This window comes from Scyliorhinus torazame, chromosome 4 (genome assembly GCF_047496885.1).
Source record: "Scyliorhinus torazame isolate Kashiwa2021f chromosome 4, sScyTor2.1, whole genome shotgun sequence".
Classification (NCBI taxonomy): Eukaryota; Metazoa; Chordata; class Chondrichthyes; order Carcharhiniformes; family Scyliorhinidae; genus Scyliorhinus; species Scyliorhinus torazame.
Window position 1 is genome coordinate 83,026,244 of NC_092710.1, and position 14,149 is coordinate 83,040,392.

Here is a 14,149-nt window from a genome sequence, read left to right on the forward strand (position 1 = left end):
CACACTCCGCCACACCCCCCCACACTCCCCCACACCCCCCCACACTCCCCCACACCCCCCCACACTGCCCCACACCCCCCCACACTCCCCCACACCCCCCCACACTCCCCCACACCCCCCCCACACCCCCCCACACCCCTCCCACCCTCCACACCCCTCCCACCCTCCCACACTCCGCCACCCTCCCACACTCCGCCACCCTCCCACACTCCGCCACCCTCCCACACTCCGCCACCCTCCCACACTCCGCCACCCTCCCACACTCCGCCACCCTCCGCCACCCTCCCACCCTCCGCCACCCTCCCACACTCCGCCACCCTCCCACACTCCGCCACCCTCCCACACTCCGCCACCCTCCCACACTCCGCCACCCTCCCACACTCCGCCACCCTCCCACACTCCGCCACCCTCCCACACTCCGCCACCCTCCCACACTCCGCCACCCTCCCACACTCCGCCACCCTCCCACACTCCGCCACCCTCCCACACTCCGCCACCCTCCCACACTCCGCCACCCTCCCACACTCCGCCACCCTCCCACACTCCGCCACCCTCCCACACTCCGCCACCCTCCCACACTCCGCCACCCTCCCACACTCCGCCACCCTCCCACACTCCGCCACCCTCCCACACTCCGCCACCCTCCCACACTCCGCCACCCTCCCACACTCCGCCACCCTCCCACACTCCGCCACCCTCCCACACTCCGCCACCCTCCCACACTCCGCCACCCTCCCACACTCCGCCACCCTCCCACACTCCGCCACCCTCCCACACTCCGCCACCCTCCCACACTCCGCCACCCTCCCACACTCCGCCACCCTCCCACACTCCGCCACCCTCCCACACTCCGCCACCCTCCCACACTCCGCCACCCTCCGCCACCCCCCCCACACCCCGCCACACCCCCCCACACTCCGCCACACCCCCCCACACTCCCCCACACCCCCCCACACTCCCCCACACCCCCCCACACTCCCCCACACCCCCCCACACTGCCCCACACCCCCCCACACTCCCCCACACCCCCCCACACTCCCCCACACCCCCCCCACACCCCCCCACACCCCTCCCACACTCCCCCACACTCCGCCACCCTCCCACACTCCGCCACCCTCCCACACTCCGCCACCCTCCCACACTCCGCCACCCTCCCACACTCCGCCACCCTCCCACACTCCGCCACCCTCCCACACTCCGCCACCCTCCCACACTCCGCCACCCTCCCACACTCCGCCACCCTCCCACACTCCGCCACCCTCCCACACTCCGCCACCCTCCCACACTCCGCCACCCTCCCACACTCCGCCACCCTCCCACACTCCGCCACCCTCCCACACTCCGCCACCCTCCCACACTCCGCCACCCTCCCACACTCCGCCACCCTCCCACACTCCGCCACCCTCCCACACTCCGCCACCCTCCCACACTCCGCCACCCTCCCACACTCCGCCACCCTCCCACACTCCGCCACCCTCCCACACTCCGCCACCCTCCCACACTCCGCCACCCTCCCACACTCCGCCACCCTCCCACACTCCGCCACCCTCCCACACTCCGCCACCCTCCCACACTCCGCCACCCTCCCACACTCCGCCACCCTCCCACACTCCGCCACCCTCCCACACTCCGCCACCCTCCCACACTCCGCCACCCTCCCACACTCCGCCACCCTCCCACACTCCGCCACCCTCCCACACTCCGCCACCCTCCCACACTCCGCCACCCTCCCACACTCCGCCACCCTCCCACACTCCGCCACCCTCCCACACTCCGCCACCCTCCCACACTCCGCCACCCTCCCACACTCCGCCACCCTCCCACACTCCGCCACCCTCCCACACTCCGCCACCCTCCCACACTCCGCCACCCTCCCACACTCCGCCACCCTCCCACACTCCGCCACCCTCCCACACTCCGCCACCCTCCCACACTCCGCCACCCTCCCACACTCCGCCACCCTCCCACACTCCGCCACCCTCCCACACTCCGCCACCCTCCCACACTCCGCCACCCTCCCACACTCCGCCACCCTCCCACACTCCGCCACCCTCCCACACTCCGCCACCCTCCCACACTCCGCCACCCTCCCACACTCCGCCACCCTCCCACACTCCGCCACCCTCCCACACTCCGCCACCCTCCCACACTCCGCCACCCTCCCACACTCCGCCACCCTCCCACACTCCGCCACCCTCCCACACTCCGCCACCCTCCCACACTCCGCCACCCTCCCACACTCCGCCACCCTCCCACACTCCGCCACCCTCCCACACTCCGCCACCCTCCCACACTCCGCCACCCTCCCACACTCCGCCACCCTCCCACACTCCGCCACCCTCCCACACTCCGCCACCCTCCCACACTCCGCCACCCTCCCACACTCCGCCACCCTCCCACACTCCGCCACCCTCCCACACTCCGCCACCCTCCCACACTCCGCCACCCTCCCACACTCCGCCACCCTCCCACACTCCGCCACCCTCCCACACTCCGCCACCCTCCCACACTCCGCCACCCTCCCACACTCCGCCACCCTCCCACACTCCGCCACCCTCCCACACTCCGCCACCCTCCCACACTCCGCCACCCTCCCACACTCCGCCACCCTCCGCCACCCTCTCACACTCCGCCACCCTCTCACACTCCGCCACCCTCTCACACTCTCTCGCTCCGCCATCCGCGCTCACACTCCATCAACCCACCTGCCGATGCCTGCGTTGGCGCAAGTGATGCATGAGGAACCAAAGCATGTGGCTGTCAAAGAGGTCGGTGTGACGCAGGCAATCCTCATCTCTCTCCCTCTTATTCTTCTTAATGACCTTCAGCAACATTTTCAGTGGGAGAGGGGGAAGAACGGGAGATAGTTAACTGTAAGAATAAAGTTTACTCGACAAACTCTACATGATCTGGATGGGTTTCCTGACCCCACAGAGGCTCATCCCTCGCCTTGGTGAGAGGCCATCTGGAAGGTGGAAGAGAGGCGATCCTCGCTTGCGATCCCTCGTCCTCAATCGTCACCACCCCAGAGACCTTCCACCATCCCACAACCAGGAACAATTCGAGTCACCACTTGGAGGTTAAGTCAATCCTAACTTCAGTACAGAGGAACTGCACATGGCAATCCAGCTCACCGAAAACCTGCACAACTGTAACAAGAGTTTGTTCACTTCGTTCAAAATGGCCATCTCAACAACAAGAGAGGATCTAACCATCGCCCCTTGACATTCAGTGGCATTATCTTCGCTGAATCCCCCACAATCAACATCCTGGGGGTAACCATTGACCAGAAACTGAACTGGACTTGACATATTAATACTGTGGCTACCAAGGCAGGTCAAAGGTTAGGAATCCTGCAGCGAGTAACTCACCTCCTGACTCCCCAAAGCCTGTCCACCATCTACAAGGCACAAGTCAGGAGTGTGATGGAATACTCTCCACTTGCCTGGGTGAGTGCAGCTCCAACAACACTCAGGAAGCTCAACACCATCCAGGACAAAGCAGCCCCGCTTGATTACACCCCTTCCACAAACATTCACTCCCTCCACCACCGACGCACAGCAGCAGCCGTGTGTACCATCTACAAGATACACTGCAGTAACTCACCAAGGATTCCTTCCAAACCCACGACCACTACCATCTAGAAGGACAAGAGCAGCAGAGACCTGGGAACCCCACCACCTGGAGGCTCCCCTCCAAGTCACTCACCATCTTAACTTGGAAATATATTGCCGTTCCTTCGCTGTCACTGGGGCAAAAACCTGGAACCCCCTCCCTAACAGCACAGTGGGTGTACCTACACCTGAACTGCAGCAGCTCAACATGGTGCTCACCACCACCTTCTGAAGGGCAATTAGGAATGGCCTAACCAGCTGGCCTAATTCTGCTCTAACCAGCAACACCCACATCCCGTGATTGAACAAATAGGAAAAGACTTTGACTGGACCTGGAATGACAGAACGTGGGGGCCTCGGAATAGATCAGGAACGTACCTCTGTTAATCCCGATAATCCGTTGACTGCTTCTGACGTAGGTGTCCAAATCTTCACATCGTGATCTAGTCCGCTGGTCGCCAGGACAGGGAGATGAGGATGTGGTTCCAGACAATTCACCTGAGCGCAAATTGAAGGAACAGTGATCAGATATGGAACAGGTGGGGCCGAGGGCGGGCAGCGCCGGCCCAGGGCCGAGGGAGGGCAGCGGTGTCAGGGGGCCGAGGGAGGGCCGCGGTGTCAGGGGGCCGAGGGAGGGCCGCGGTGTCAGGGGGCCGAGGGAGGGCCGCGGTGTCAGGGGGCCGAGGGAGGGCCGCGGTGTCAGGGGGCCGAGGGAGGGCCGCGGTGTCAGGGGGCCGAGGGAGGGCCGCGGTGTCAGGGGGCCGAGGGAGGGCCGCGGTGTCAGGGGGCCGAGGGAGGGCCGCGGTGTCAGGGGGCCGAGGGTGGGCCGCGGTGTCAGAGGGCCGAGGGAGGGCCGCGGTGTCAGAGGGCCGAGGGAGGGCCGCGGTGTCAGAGGGCCGAGGGAGGGCCGCGGTGTCAGGGGGACGAGGAAGGGCCGCGGTGTCAGGGGGACGAGGAAGGGCCGCGGTGTCAGGGGGACGAGGGAGGGCCGCGGTGTCAGGGGGCCGAGGGAGGGCCGCGGTGTCAGAGGGCCGAGGGAGGGCCGCGGTGTCAGAGGGCCGAGGGAGGGCCGGTGTCAGAGGGCCGAGGGAGGGCCGCGGTGTCAGAGGGCCGAGTGAGGGCCGCGGTGTCAGGGGGCCGAGGGAGGGCCGCGGTGTCAGGGGGCCGAGGGAGGGGCGCGCGGTGTCAGGGGGCCGAGGGAGGGCCGCGGTGTCAGGGGGCCGAGGGAGGGCCGCGGTGTCAGAGGGCCGAGGGAGGGCCGCGGTGTCAGGGGGCCGAGGTGTGAGGGGGCCGAGTGAGGGCCGCGGTGTCAGGGGGCCGAGGGAGGGCCGCGGTGTCAGGGGGCCGAGGGAGGGGCGCGCGGTGTCAGGGGGCCGAGGGAGGGCCGCGGTGTCAGGGGGCCGAGGGAGGGCCGCGGTGTCAGGGGGCCGAGGGAGGGCCGCGGTGTCAGGGGGACGAGGCAGGGCCGCGGTGTCAGGGGGCCGAGGGAGGGCCGCGGTGTCAGGGGGCCGAGGGAGGGCCGCGGTGTCAGAGGGCCGAGATAGGGCCGCGGTGTCAGAGGGCCGAGTGAGGGCCGCGGTGTCAGAGGGCCGAGGGAGGGCCGCGGTGTCAGAGGGCCAAGGGAGGGCCGCGCCAGCCGAGGGAGCGCTGTGCTGTCGGTGAGTCGTTACTGAGGCACTGCCACGCTGTCAGAGGATCAAGACTGGTCCCAAATTGTGGAGTTCTCCTCCGCAGTGACGTGCAGCCTATATTTACACTTCAAAGAACAATGAAACAAATGATGATCTGGTCCATCTCGCAGTGCTGTTTTTGGGACCTTGATGTGCTCCTGAAGTTCCTACATACACAGCTGGGTCCACAGTTGACAGATTATCTGTAAATCGTTTGTACTATCCTGAGGTGGTGTAAAGATCAGCAGAAATTTAATAGCAACGCCTTTCATCCAGCACCCGTTAAATACCTCGACACTATTGCCCTCAGTCACTCCCCGTGGGGAGTGAATTCCACTCACAAGCTGCAAGATCTTCTCTCTGTGTCTGGTCAAGATTTTAATAAATCTTCATCGGGTAACGTCTCCCCGACCATCTCTCTTCTTGTTCCAGGGAGATGTGCAGAGTGGCTTTAGAGAGGGCGAGTTAATAAATCTGGAAACAACCAGCCCACAAGGCCGGTGGAGGCAGGTTCAATCACATCTTTCAAGGATCACGTTAATATTCATGAAGTGCGGGAAATGTTTCCGGCACTACAGGGAAGGGTCAGTTCCGAGGGGGGGCACAAAAGTTCAAGGTGAGGGGCAGGAGGTTCAGGGGGGATTTGAGGAAAAATCTTTTTCCCCCAGAGGGTGGTGAGGGTCTGGAACGCACTGCCTGGGAGGGTGGTAGGGGCCGGTTGCCTCACATCCTTTACAAAATACCTGGATGAGCACTTGGCTATGGGCCAAAGGCTGGTAAATGGGATTAGGTCGGCAGCTCAGGTGTTTTACATGCGTCTGTGCAGATTCGATGGGCCGAAGTGCCTCTCCTGTGCTGGATTATTCTGTGATGGCAGTGGGATTAACGGGACAGTTCTGTCAGTGAGTTGGGACAGACAATCTGGGCTCCTGTTCTTCTCCAGTGTTATAGCCTCTCCCCTGTCACTAACCGGCTGTGTTCGAAGGGGTTCCAGCAAGCATCCCGGACACAGGCAGCCACCCCAGCTCCGACACTGGTTAATCTGTCTCCTCATCCTGTCTTGTATCGTTTTCCGGGGGATAACACCCCAGACACAAGGGTTTGTGTGGTGGGTTTATGATACCCTCTCACAGCAATTCAGAGGCTGTTTCATACTCACCACTCCCCCTTTATCGCCCTCCATGAACTGAACAATTTGACATGATGATTTCTCCCAGAGAAAGATGTGTCCACAATCGCTGCCACTCACCACAAACTCACTCCTGGGGCCGTAGAAATTCACCCCTTTAACTGAAAAAAAAAAACCCAGAGCACATGGTGATCAATAACCCCCCTTCTCCAAATCTCTTCCCACTCCAGATCCACTCCGCCGCATCCCCAACTCGAGGACAGCTGCTCAACCGGGGAAGCAGAATACAAAGTGACGATGGCTGACCTGTGGCATTATTGCGATGCCCCTTGTAGCGCTTGACATAATCAGCGCCATCGCTATGGGACGAGTTGAACAGGTAGATGTCCTCATCATTGTAACTCGCTAACAGGTCTGCGTAGGAGGGAAAACAAAACCAGAGATTAACTTACCTCTCACACCAGCCCTCCCGTGCCGTGATTCAAAGCCCGCCCCTCACCACCCCATGTGTCCCATTCCCCAGCTCCTCTCACCTGAGCCATCATGGCTGTAGACTAGACATGTGATGTTGGCTTTTGATTCACTGTTGATCTGCAAGAGAGAGATAATCGTTTAAGTTCTGGGAGCTGACCCTGATATCTGGAAACTCAGGCATCCACCACACACACTGCTACAGCAGGAAGGCCAAAGGAGGAGCCAAGAGGGGGCCGGGCACGCATACGCAGGAGGACACACACGCGCACAGTCCGAGGCGCGCGCGCACAGTCCGAGGCGCGCGCGCACAGTCCGAGGCGCGCGCGCACAGTCCGAGGCGCGCGCGTGCGCACAGTCCGAGGCGCGCGCGCGCACAGTCCGAGGCGCGCGCGCACAGTCCGAGGCGCGCGCGCGCGCACAGTCCGAGGCGCGCGCGCGCGCGCACAGTCCGAGGCGCGCGCGCGCGCACAGTCCGAGGCGCGCGCGCGCGCGCGCACAGTCCGAGGCGCGCGCGCGCGCGCACAGTCCGAGGCGCGCGCGCGCGCACAGTCCGAGGCCCGAGGCGCGCGCGTGCACAGTCCGAGGCGCGCGCGCACACAGTCCGAGGCGCGCGCGCGCGCACAGTCCGAGGCGCGCGCGCGCGCGCACAGTCCGAGGCGCGCGCGCGCGCGCACAGTCCGAGGCGCGCGCGCGCGCACAGTCCGAGGCGCGCGCGCGCGCACAGTCCGAGGCGCGCGCGCGCGCGCACAGTCCGAGGCGCGCGCGCGCGCGCACAGTCCGAGGCGCGCGCGCGCGCACAGTCCGAGGCGCGCGCGCGCGCGCGCACAGTCCGAGGCCGCGCGCGCGCGCGCACAGTCCGAGGCGCGCGCGCGCGCACAGTCCGAGGCCCGAGGCGCGCGCGCGCACAGTCCGAGGCGCGCGCGCGCGCACAGTCCGAGGCCCGAGGCGCGCGCGCGCACAGTCCGAGGCGCGCGCGCGCGCACAGTCCGAGGCGCGCGCACAGTCCGAGGCGCGCGCGCGCGCGCACAGTCCGAGGCGCGCGCGCGCGCGCACAGTCCGAGGCGCGCGCGCGCGCACAGTCCGAGGCGCGCGCGCGCACAGTCCGAGGCGCGCGCGCGCGCACAGTCCGAGGCGCGCGCGCGCGCACAGTCCGAGGCGCGCGCGCGCGCACAGTCCGAGGCGCGAGGCGCGCGCGCGCGCACAGTCCGAGGCGCGAGGCGCGCGCGCGCACAGTCCGAGGCGCGAGGCGCCGCGCGCGCACAGTCCGAGGCGCGCGCGCGCACAGTCCGAGGCGCGCGCGCGCACAGTCCGAGGCGCGCGCGCGCACAGTCCGAGGCGCGCGCGCGCACAGTCCGTGGGGCGCGCGCGCACAGTCCGAGGGGCGCGCGCGCACAGTCCGAGGCGCGCGCGCGCACAGTCCGAGGCGCGCGCGCGCACAGTCAGAGGCGCGCGCGCGCACAGTCAGTGGCGCGCGCGCGCACAGTCAGAGGCGCGCGCGCACAGTCAGAGGCGCGCGCGCACAGTCAGAGGCGCGCGCGCACAGTCAGAGGCGCGCGCGCACAGTCAGAGGCGCGCGCGCACAGTCAGAGGCGCGCGCACACAGTCAGAGGCGCGCGCACACAGTCAGAGGCGCGCGCACACAGTCAGAGGCGCGCGCACACAGTCAGAGGCGCGCGCACACAGTCAGAGGCGCGCACACACAGTCAGAGGCGCGCACACACAGTCAGAGGCGCGCACACACAGTCAGAGGCGCGCACACACAGTCAGAGGCGCGCACACACAGTCAGAGGCGCGCACACACAGTCAGAGGCGCGCACACACAGTCAGAGGCGCGCACACACAGTCAGAGGCGCGCACACACAGTCAGAGGCGCGCACACACAGTCAGAGGCGCGCACACACAGTCAGAGGCGCGCACACACAGTCAGAGGCGCGCACACACAGTCAGAGGCGCGCACACACAGTCAGAGGCGCGCACACACAGTCAGAGGCGCGCACACACAGTCAGAGGCGCGCACACACAGTCAGAGGCGCGCACACACAGTCAGAGGCGCGCACACACAGTCAGAGGCGCGCACACACAGTCAGAGGCGCGCACACACAGTCAGAGGCGCGCACACACAGTCAGAGGCGCGCACACACAGTCAGAGGCGCGCACACACAGTCAGAGGCGCGCACACACAGTCAGAGGCGCGCACACACAGTCAGAGGCGCGCACACACAGTCAGAGGCGCGCACACACAGTCAGAGGCGCGCACACACAGTCAGAGGCGCGCACACACAGTCAGAGGCGCGCACACACAGTCAGAGGCGCGCACACACAGTCAGAGGCGCGCACACACAGTCAGAGGCGCGCGCACACAGTCAGAGGCGCGCGCACACAGTCAGAGGCGCGCACACACAGTCAGAGGCGCGCACACACAGTCAGAGGCGCGCACACACAGTCAGAGGCGCGCACACACAGTCAGAGGCGCGCACACACAGTCAGAGGCGCGCACACACAGTCAGAGGCGCGCACACACAGTCAGAGGCGCGCACACACAGTCAGAGGCGCGCACACACAGTCAGAGGCGCGCACACACAGTCAGAGGCGCGCACACACAGTCAGAGGCGCGCACACACAGTCAGAGGCGCGCACACACAGTCAGAGGCGCGCACACACAGTCAGAGGCGCGCACACACAGTCAGAGGCGCGCACACACAGTCAGAGGCGCTCACGCACACAGTCAGAGGCGCTCACGCACACACAGTCAGAGGCGCGCCTACACGCACCTCGTCACCCGTCAGCGATCCGGACACAAACGCACACAGAGTCCGGGATCTGCACACACATCTACACACGCAGAGTCAGAGATGGACGCGTGCGCACACCTGGGCTCTCCCCCCCCCCCCCCCAACAGACACGCCCACCCCACCCACCCACAGACACGTACCCTTCCCTACAGTTGGACATGCGCACCCCCGCCCACAGACGGACAAGCGCACCCCCCTCTCCAGACGGACATGCGTGCCCCCCCTCCACAGACGGAGAAGCGCACCCCCTCCACAGGCGGACATGCACACACAGACCGAGAGCAAACTCATTCCGATTCATTGCAAGTGTTTGTGCCCCTGTGCCGCTCTCCTACCAGGTGGTGAGGGCAGAATTTCTTCAGCACACCATTGTTCTCATTCTCGTTGATCTTCCGCTGGTCGTAGACTCTGCAAGAGAAGGCAGCGGTTTTACTGATCCCCATTGGTGTGATGAATGCAGGACTTTCAGCTATACTGTAATATATCCATTTGGTGGCGCGAGGAAGCCTGGATAGTATCTGACTGCTGCAGTCATGGTTTTACAAATACGCGTTTGAAAGGCAGCTAGGTTTTTTGAAGCCAGAGGTGCAATTAAAGCATCATAGAGGTTTTGACTCATGGAAGTTTAATAATATTAAGAGGGCTCCCTGCTGAGTAGTTAATTAGAGACATTGTGGTCAGCTTAATGACAGGAGTTAATGGGAGGAGCCGGGGGTTGAAGTAGTCGGGTGTTGAGGGTTTTACGTTTTTGGCTGGAAGTTTTCCGAAGAATACAGCCAAAGATTCCGCACTACTCTGACAAGAGTGTCAGTTCTCTTTCTTTCAAGCGGCTCAAACGATCTCTCAAAGTGGAGCATCCAAGACATCACTATACAGCAAAGATTGCTGAGTGCTAACTGTATTTAAAAGTGGATTGCGACTTAAAATGGTTTTGTTGTTTTTTTTTTTAATTTAGAGCCCCCAATTCATTTTTTTTTCCAATTAAGGGGCAATTTAGCTTGGCCAATCCACCTACCCTGCACATCCTTTGGGTTGTGGGGGCGAAACCCACGCAAACACAGGGAAAATGTGCAAACCCCACACGGACAGTGACCCAGAGCCAGGATCGAACCTGGAACCTCGGCGCTGTGAGGCTGCTGTGCTAACCCACTGCACCACCGTGCTGCCCTATGGTTTTGTTGTTTGAGTGGAAATAAAGATAGCAGTTAAGGTTTATTGATTAGTATTGTTGAAGGGGTAATTGGTGTTACAGAAATTTTACAAAGATACATACATAGAAGATAGGAGCAGGAGAAGGCCTTTTGGCCCTGCGAGCCGGCTCCGCCACTCATCACGATCATGGCTGATCATCCAACTCAATAGCCTAATCCTGCTTTCTCCCCATAGCCTTTGACCCATTCGCCCCAAGTGCTATATCATAGAATCATATAATTTACAGTGCAGAAGGAGGCCATTTGGCCCATCGAGTCTGCACCGGCTCTTGGAAAGAGCACCGTACCCAAGGTCAACACCTCCACCCTATCCCCATAACCCAGCAACCCCACCCAACACGAAGGGCAATTTTGGGCACTAAGGGCAATTTATCATGGCTAATCCACCCAACCTGCACATCTTTGGACTGCCGCTTGCCCCTTCCTGCCTATGTCGTTCCTGCCTGCCTATATCCAGCCGCCTCTTGAATATATTCAAAGTTTTAGCATCAACTACTTCCTGTGGTGATGAATTCCACAGGCTCACCACTCTTTGTGTGAAGAAATGTCTCCGTGTCTCTGTCCGAAATGGTTTACCCTGAATCCTCAGGCTGTGTCCCCTGGTTCTGGACACACCATCGTTGGTAACATCTTCCCTGCATCTACCCTGTCTAGTCCTGTTAGAATTTTATAAGTGTCTCTGAGATCCCCCCTCATTCTTCTGAACTCCAGTGAGAACAATCCCAACCTATGTTACAAGGGAAATTTGCATACCTCCGTCGTGGTTCGGGGGAGGAGGAGCAGTCTCTGTCAGGGAGAGAACCCGAGAACATCGAATACACTCAGAAGGTAAGTAAGTGATTTTTACTCATTTTTACTTTTATACCTTTTTCAAATTGTGTGTGTCAGGGGGAAACTGAAGTGACATCACAGAAAAGCTGTGACCTGAGTGGCTGGTTGGGAATCTACACTAAATTAAAAAAATTAAGCATTGGTAACTAATTAAACATAATTACTTAATTATAATTTAGAGGGGTATCTAAGCCAGAGATCGGAGAGTACTATATTTAGCTTTCGCATTTATATTAGAAATCTAGTGCTAGGAAACAGATAGTTAACAGTAACTTTAAAAATATATATATATTAAAACATTTTTTTTAAAACTTTTAATTTTAATTAATTGACGCTATGTCAGTTAGAGGGGTGCAGTGCTCTGACTGTGAGATGTGGCAGGTCCGGGAGGCTTCCAGCGTCCCGGATGGCTTCATCTGCAGAAAGTGCGCCCAACTGGAGCTCCTTACAGACCGCATGGTTCGGTTGGAGCAGCAATTGGATGCACTTAGGAGCATGCAGGTGGCGGAAAGCGTCATAGATCGCAGTTATATAAATGTGGTCACACCCAAGGTGCAGGCAGAGAAATGGGTGACCACCAGAAAGGGCAGGCAGTCAGTGCAGGAATCCCCTGTGGTTGTCCCCCTCTCGAACAGGTATACCCCTTTAGATACTGTCGGGGGGGAGAGCCTATCAGGGGAAAACAGCAGCAGCCAGAGCAGTGGCACCACGGCTGGCTCTGATGTTCAGAAGGGAGGGTCAAAGCGCAGAAGAGCAATAGTAATAGGGGACTCTATAGTCAGGGGCACAGATAGGCGCTTCTGTGGACATGAAAGAGACTCCAGGATGGTATGTTGCCTTCCTGGTGCCAGGGTCCAGGATGTCTCCGAACGGGTAGAGGGCATCCTGAAGGGGGAGGGCAAACAGGCAGAGGTCGTTGTACATATTGGTACTAACGACATAGGCAGGAAGGGGCATGAGGTCCTGCATCAGGAGTTCAGGGAGCTAGGCAGAAAGTTAAAAGACAGGACCTCTAGGGTTGTAATCTCGGGATTACTCCCTGTGCCACGTGCCAGTGAGGAGAGAAATAGGAAGATAGAGCAGCTAAACATGTGGCTAAACAGCTGGTGTAGGAGGGAGGGTTTCCGTTATCTGGACCACTGGGAGCTCTTCCGGGGCAAGTGTGACCTATATAAGGACGGGTTGCATCTAAACTGGAGAGGCATAAATATCCTGGCCGCGAGGTTTGCTAGTGTCACACGGGAGGGTTTAAACTAATATGGCAGGGGGGTGGGCACGGGAGCAATAGGTCAGAAGGTGAGAGCATTGAGGGAGAACTAGAGAATAGGGACAGTGGGGCTCTGAGGCAGAGCAGACAGGGAGAAGTTGCTGAACACCGCGGGTCTGGTGGCCTGAAGTGCATATGTTTTAATGCAAGAAGTATTACGGGTAAGGCAGATGAACTCAGAGCTTGGATTAGTACTTGGAACTATGATGTTGTTGCCATTACAGAGACCTGGTTGAGGGAAGGGCAGGATTGGCAGTTAAACGTTCCAGGATTTAGATGTTTCAGGTGGGATAGAGGGGGATGTAAAAGGGGTGGCGGAGTTGCGCTACTGGTTAGGGAGAATATCACAGCTGTACTGCGGGAGGACACCTCAGAGGGCAGTGAGGCTATATGGGTAGAGATCAGGAATAAGAAGGGTGCAGTCACAATGTTGGGGGTTTACTACAGGCCTCCCAACAGCCAGCGGGAGATAGAGGAGCAGATAGGTAGACAGATTTTGGAAAAGAGTAAAAACAACAGGGTTGTGGTGATGGGAGACTTCAACTTCCCCAATATTGACTGGGACTCACTTAGTGCCAGGGGCTTAGACGGGGTGGAGTTTGTAAGGAGCATCCAGGAGGGCTTCTTAAAACAATATGTGGACAGTCCAACTAGGGAAGGGGCGGTATTGGACCTGGTATTGGGGAATGAGCCCGGCCAGGTGGTAGATGTTTCAGTAGGGGAGCATTTCGGGAAAAGTGACCACAATTCAGTAAGTTTTAAAGTGCTGGTGGACAAGGATAAGAGTGGTCCTAGGATGAATGTGCTAAATTGGGGAAAGGCTAATTATAACAATATTAGGCGGGAACTGAAGAACATAGATTGGGGGCGGATGTTTGAGGGCAAATCAACATCTGACATGTGGGAGGCTTTCAAGTGTCAGTTGAAAGGAATTCAGGACCGGCATGTTCCTGTCAGGAAGGATAAATACGGCAATTTTTGGGAACCTTGGATAACGAGAGATATTGTAGGCCTCGTCAAAATGAAAAAGGAGGCATTTGTCAGAGCTAAAAGGCTGGGAACAGACGAAGCCGGTGTGGAATATCAGGAAAGTAGGAAGGAACTTAAGCAAGGAGTCAGGAGGGCTAGAAGGGGTCACGAAAAGTAATTGGTAAATAGGGT

The 14,149-nt window shown here is 60.6% G+C and overlaps 1 protein-coding gene across 3 annotated transcripts in view; it reads right to left on the reverse strand.

The window, feature by feature from the left end:
- The window catches only part of dcaf8 (DDB1 and CUL4 associated factor 8), a 147,555-nt gene that overhangs the window by 46,048 nt on the left and 87,358 nt on the right, over positions 1-14,149 (reverse strand). For all 3 annotated transcript variants that reach the window (XM_072498327.1, XM_072498326.1, XM_072498325.1), the window contains exons 9-14: positions 10,015-10,087; positions 6,947-7,004; positions 6,720-6,827; positions 6,444-6,574; positions 3,993-4,112; positions 2,706-2,822 (exon numbers count right to left, since the gene is read on the reverse strand). In XM_072498327.1, coding sequence (XP_072354428.1) covers positions 2,706-2,822; positions 3,993-4,112; positions 6,444-6,574; positions 6,720-6,827; positions 6,947-7,004; positions 10,015-10,087 — 607 coding nt within the window. The remainder of the gene's footprint in view (positions 1-2,705; positions 2,823-3,992; positions 4,113-6,443; positions 6,575-6,719; positions 6,828-6,946; positions 7,005-10,014; positions 10,088-14,149) is intronic.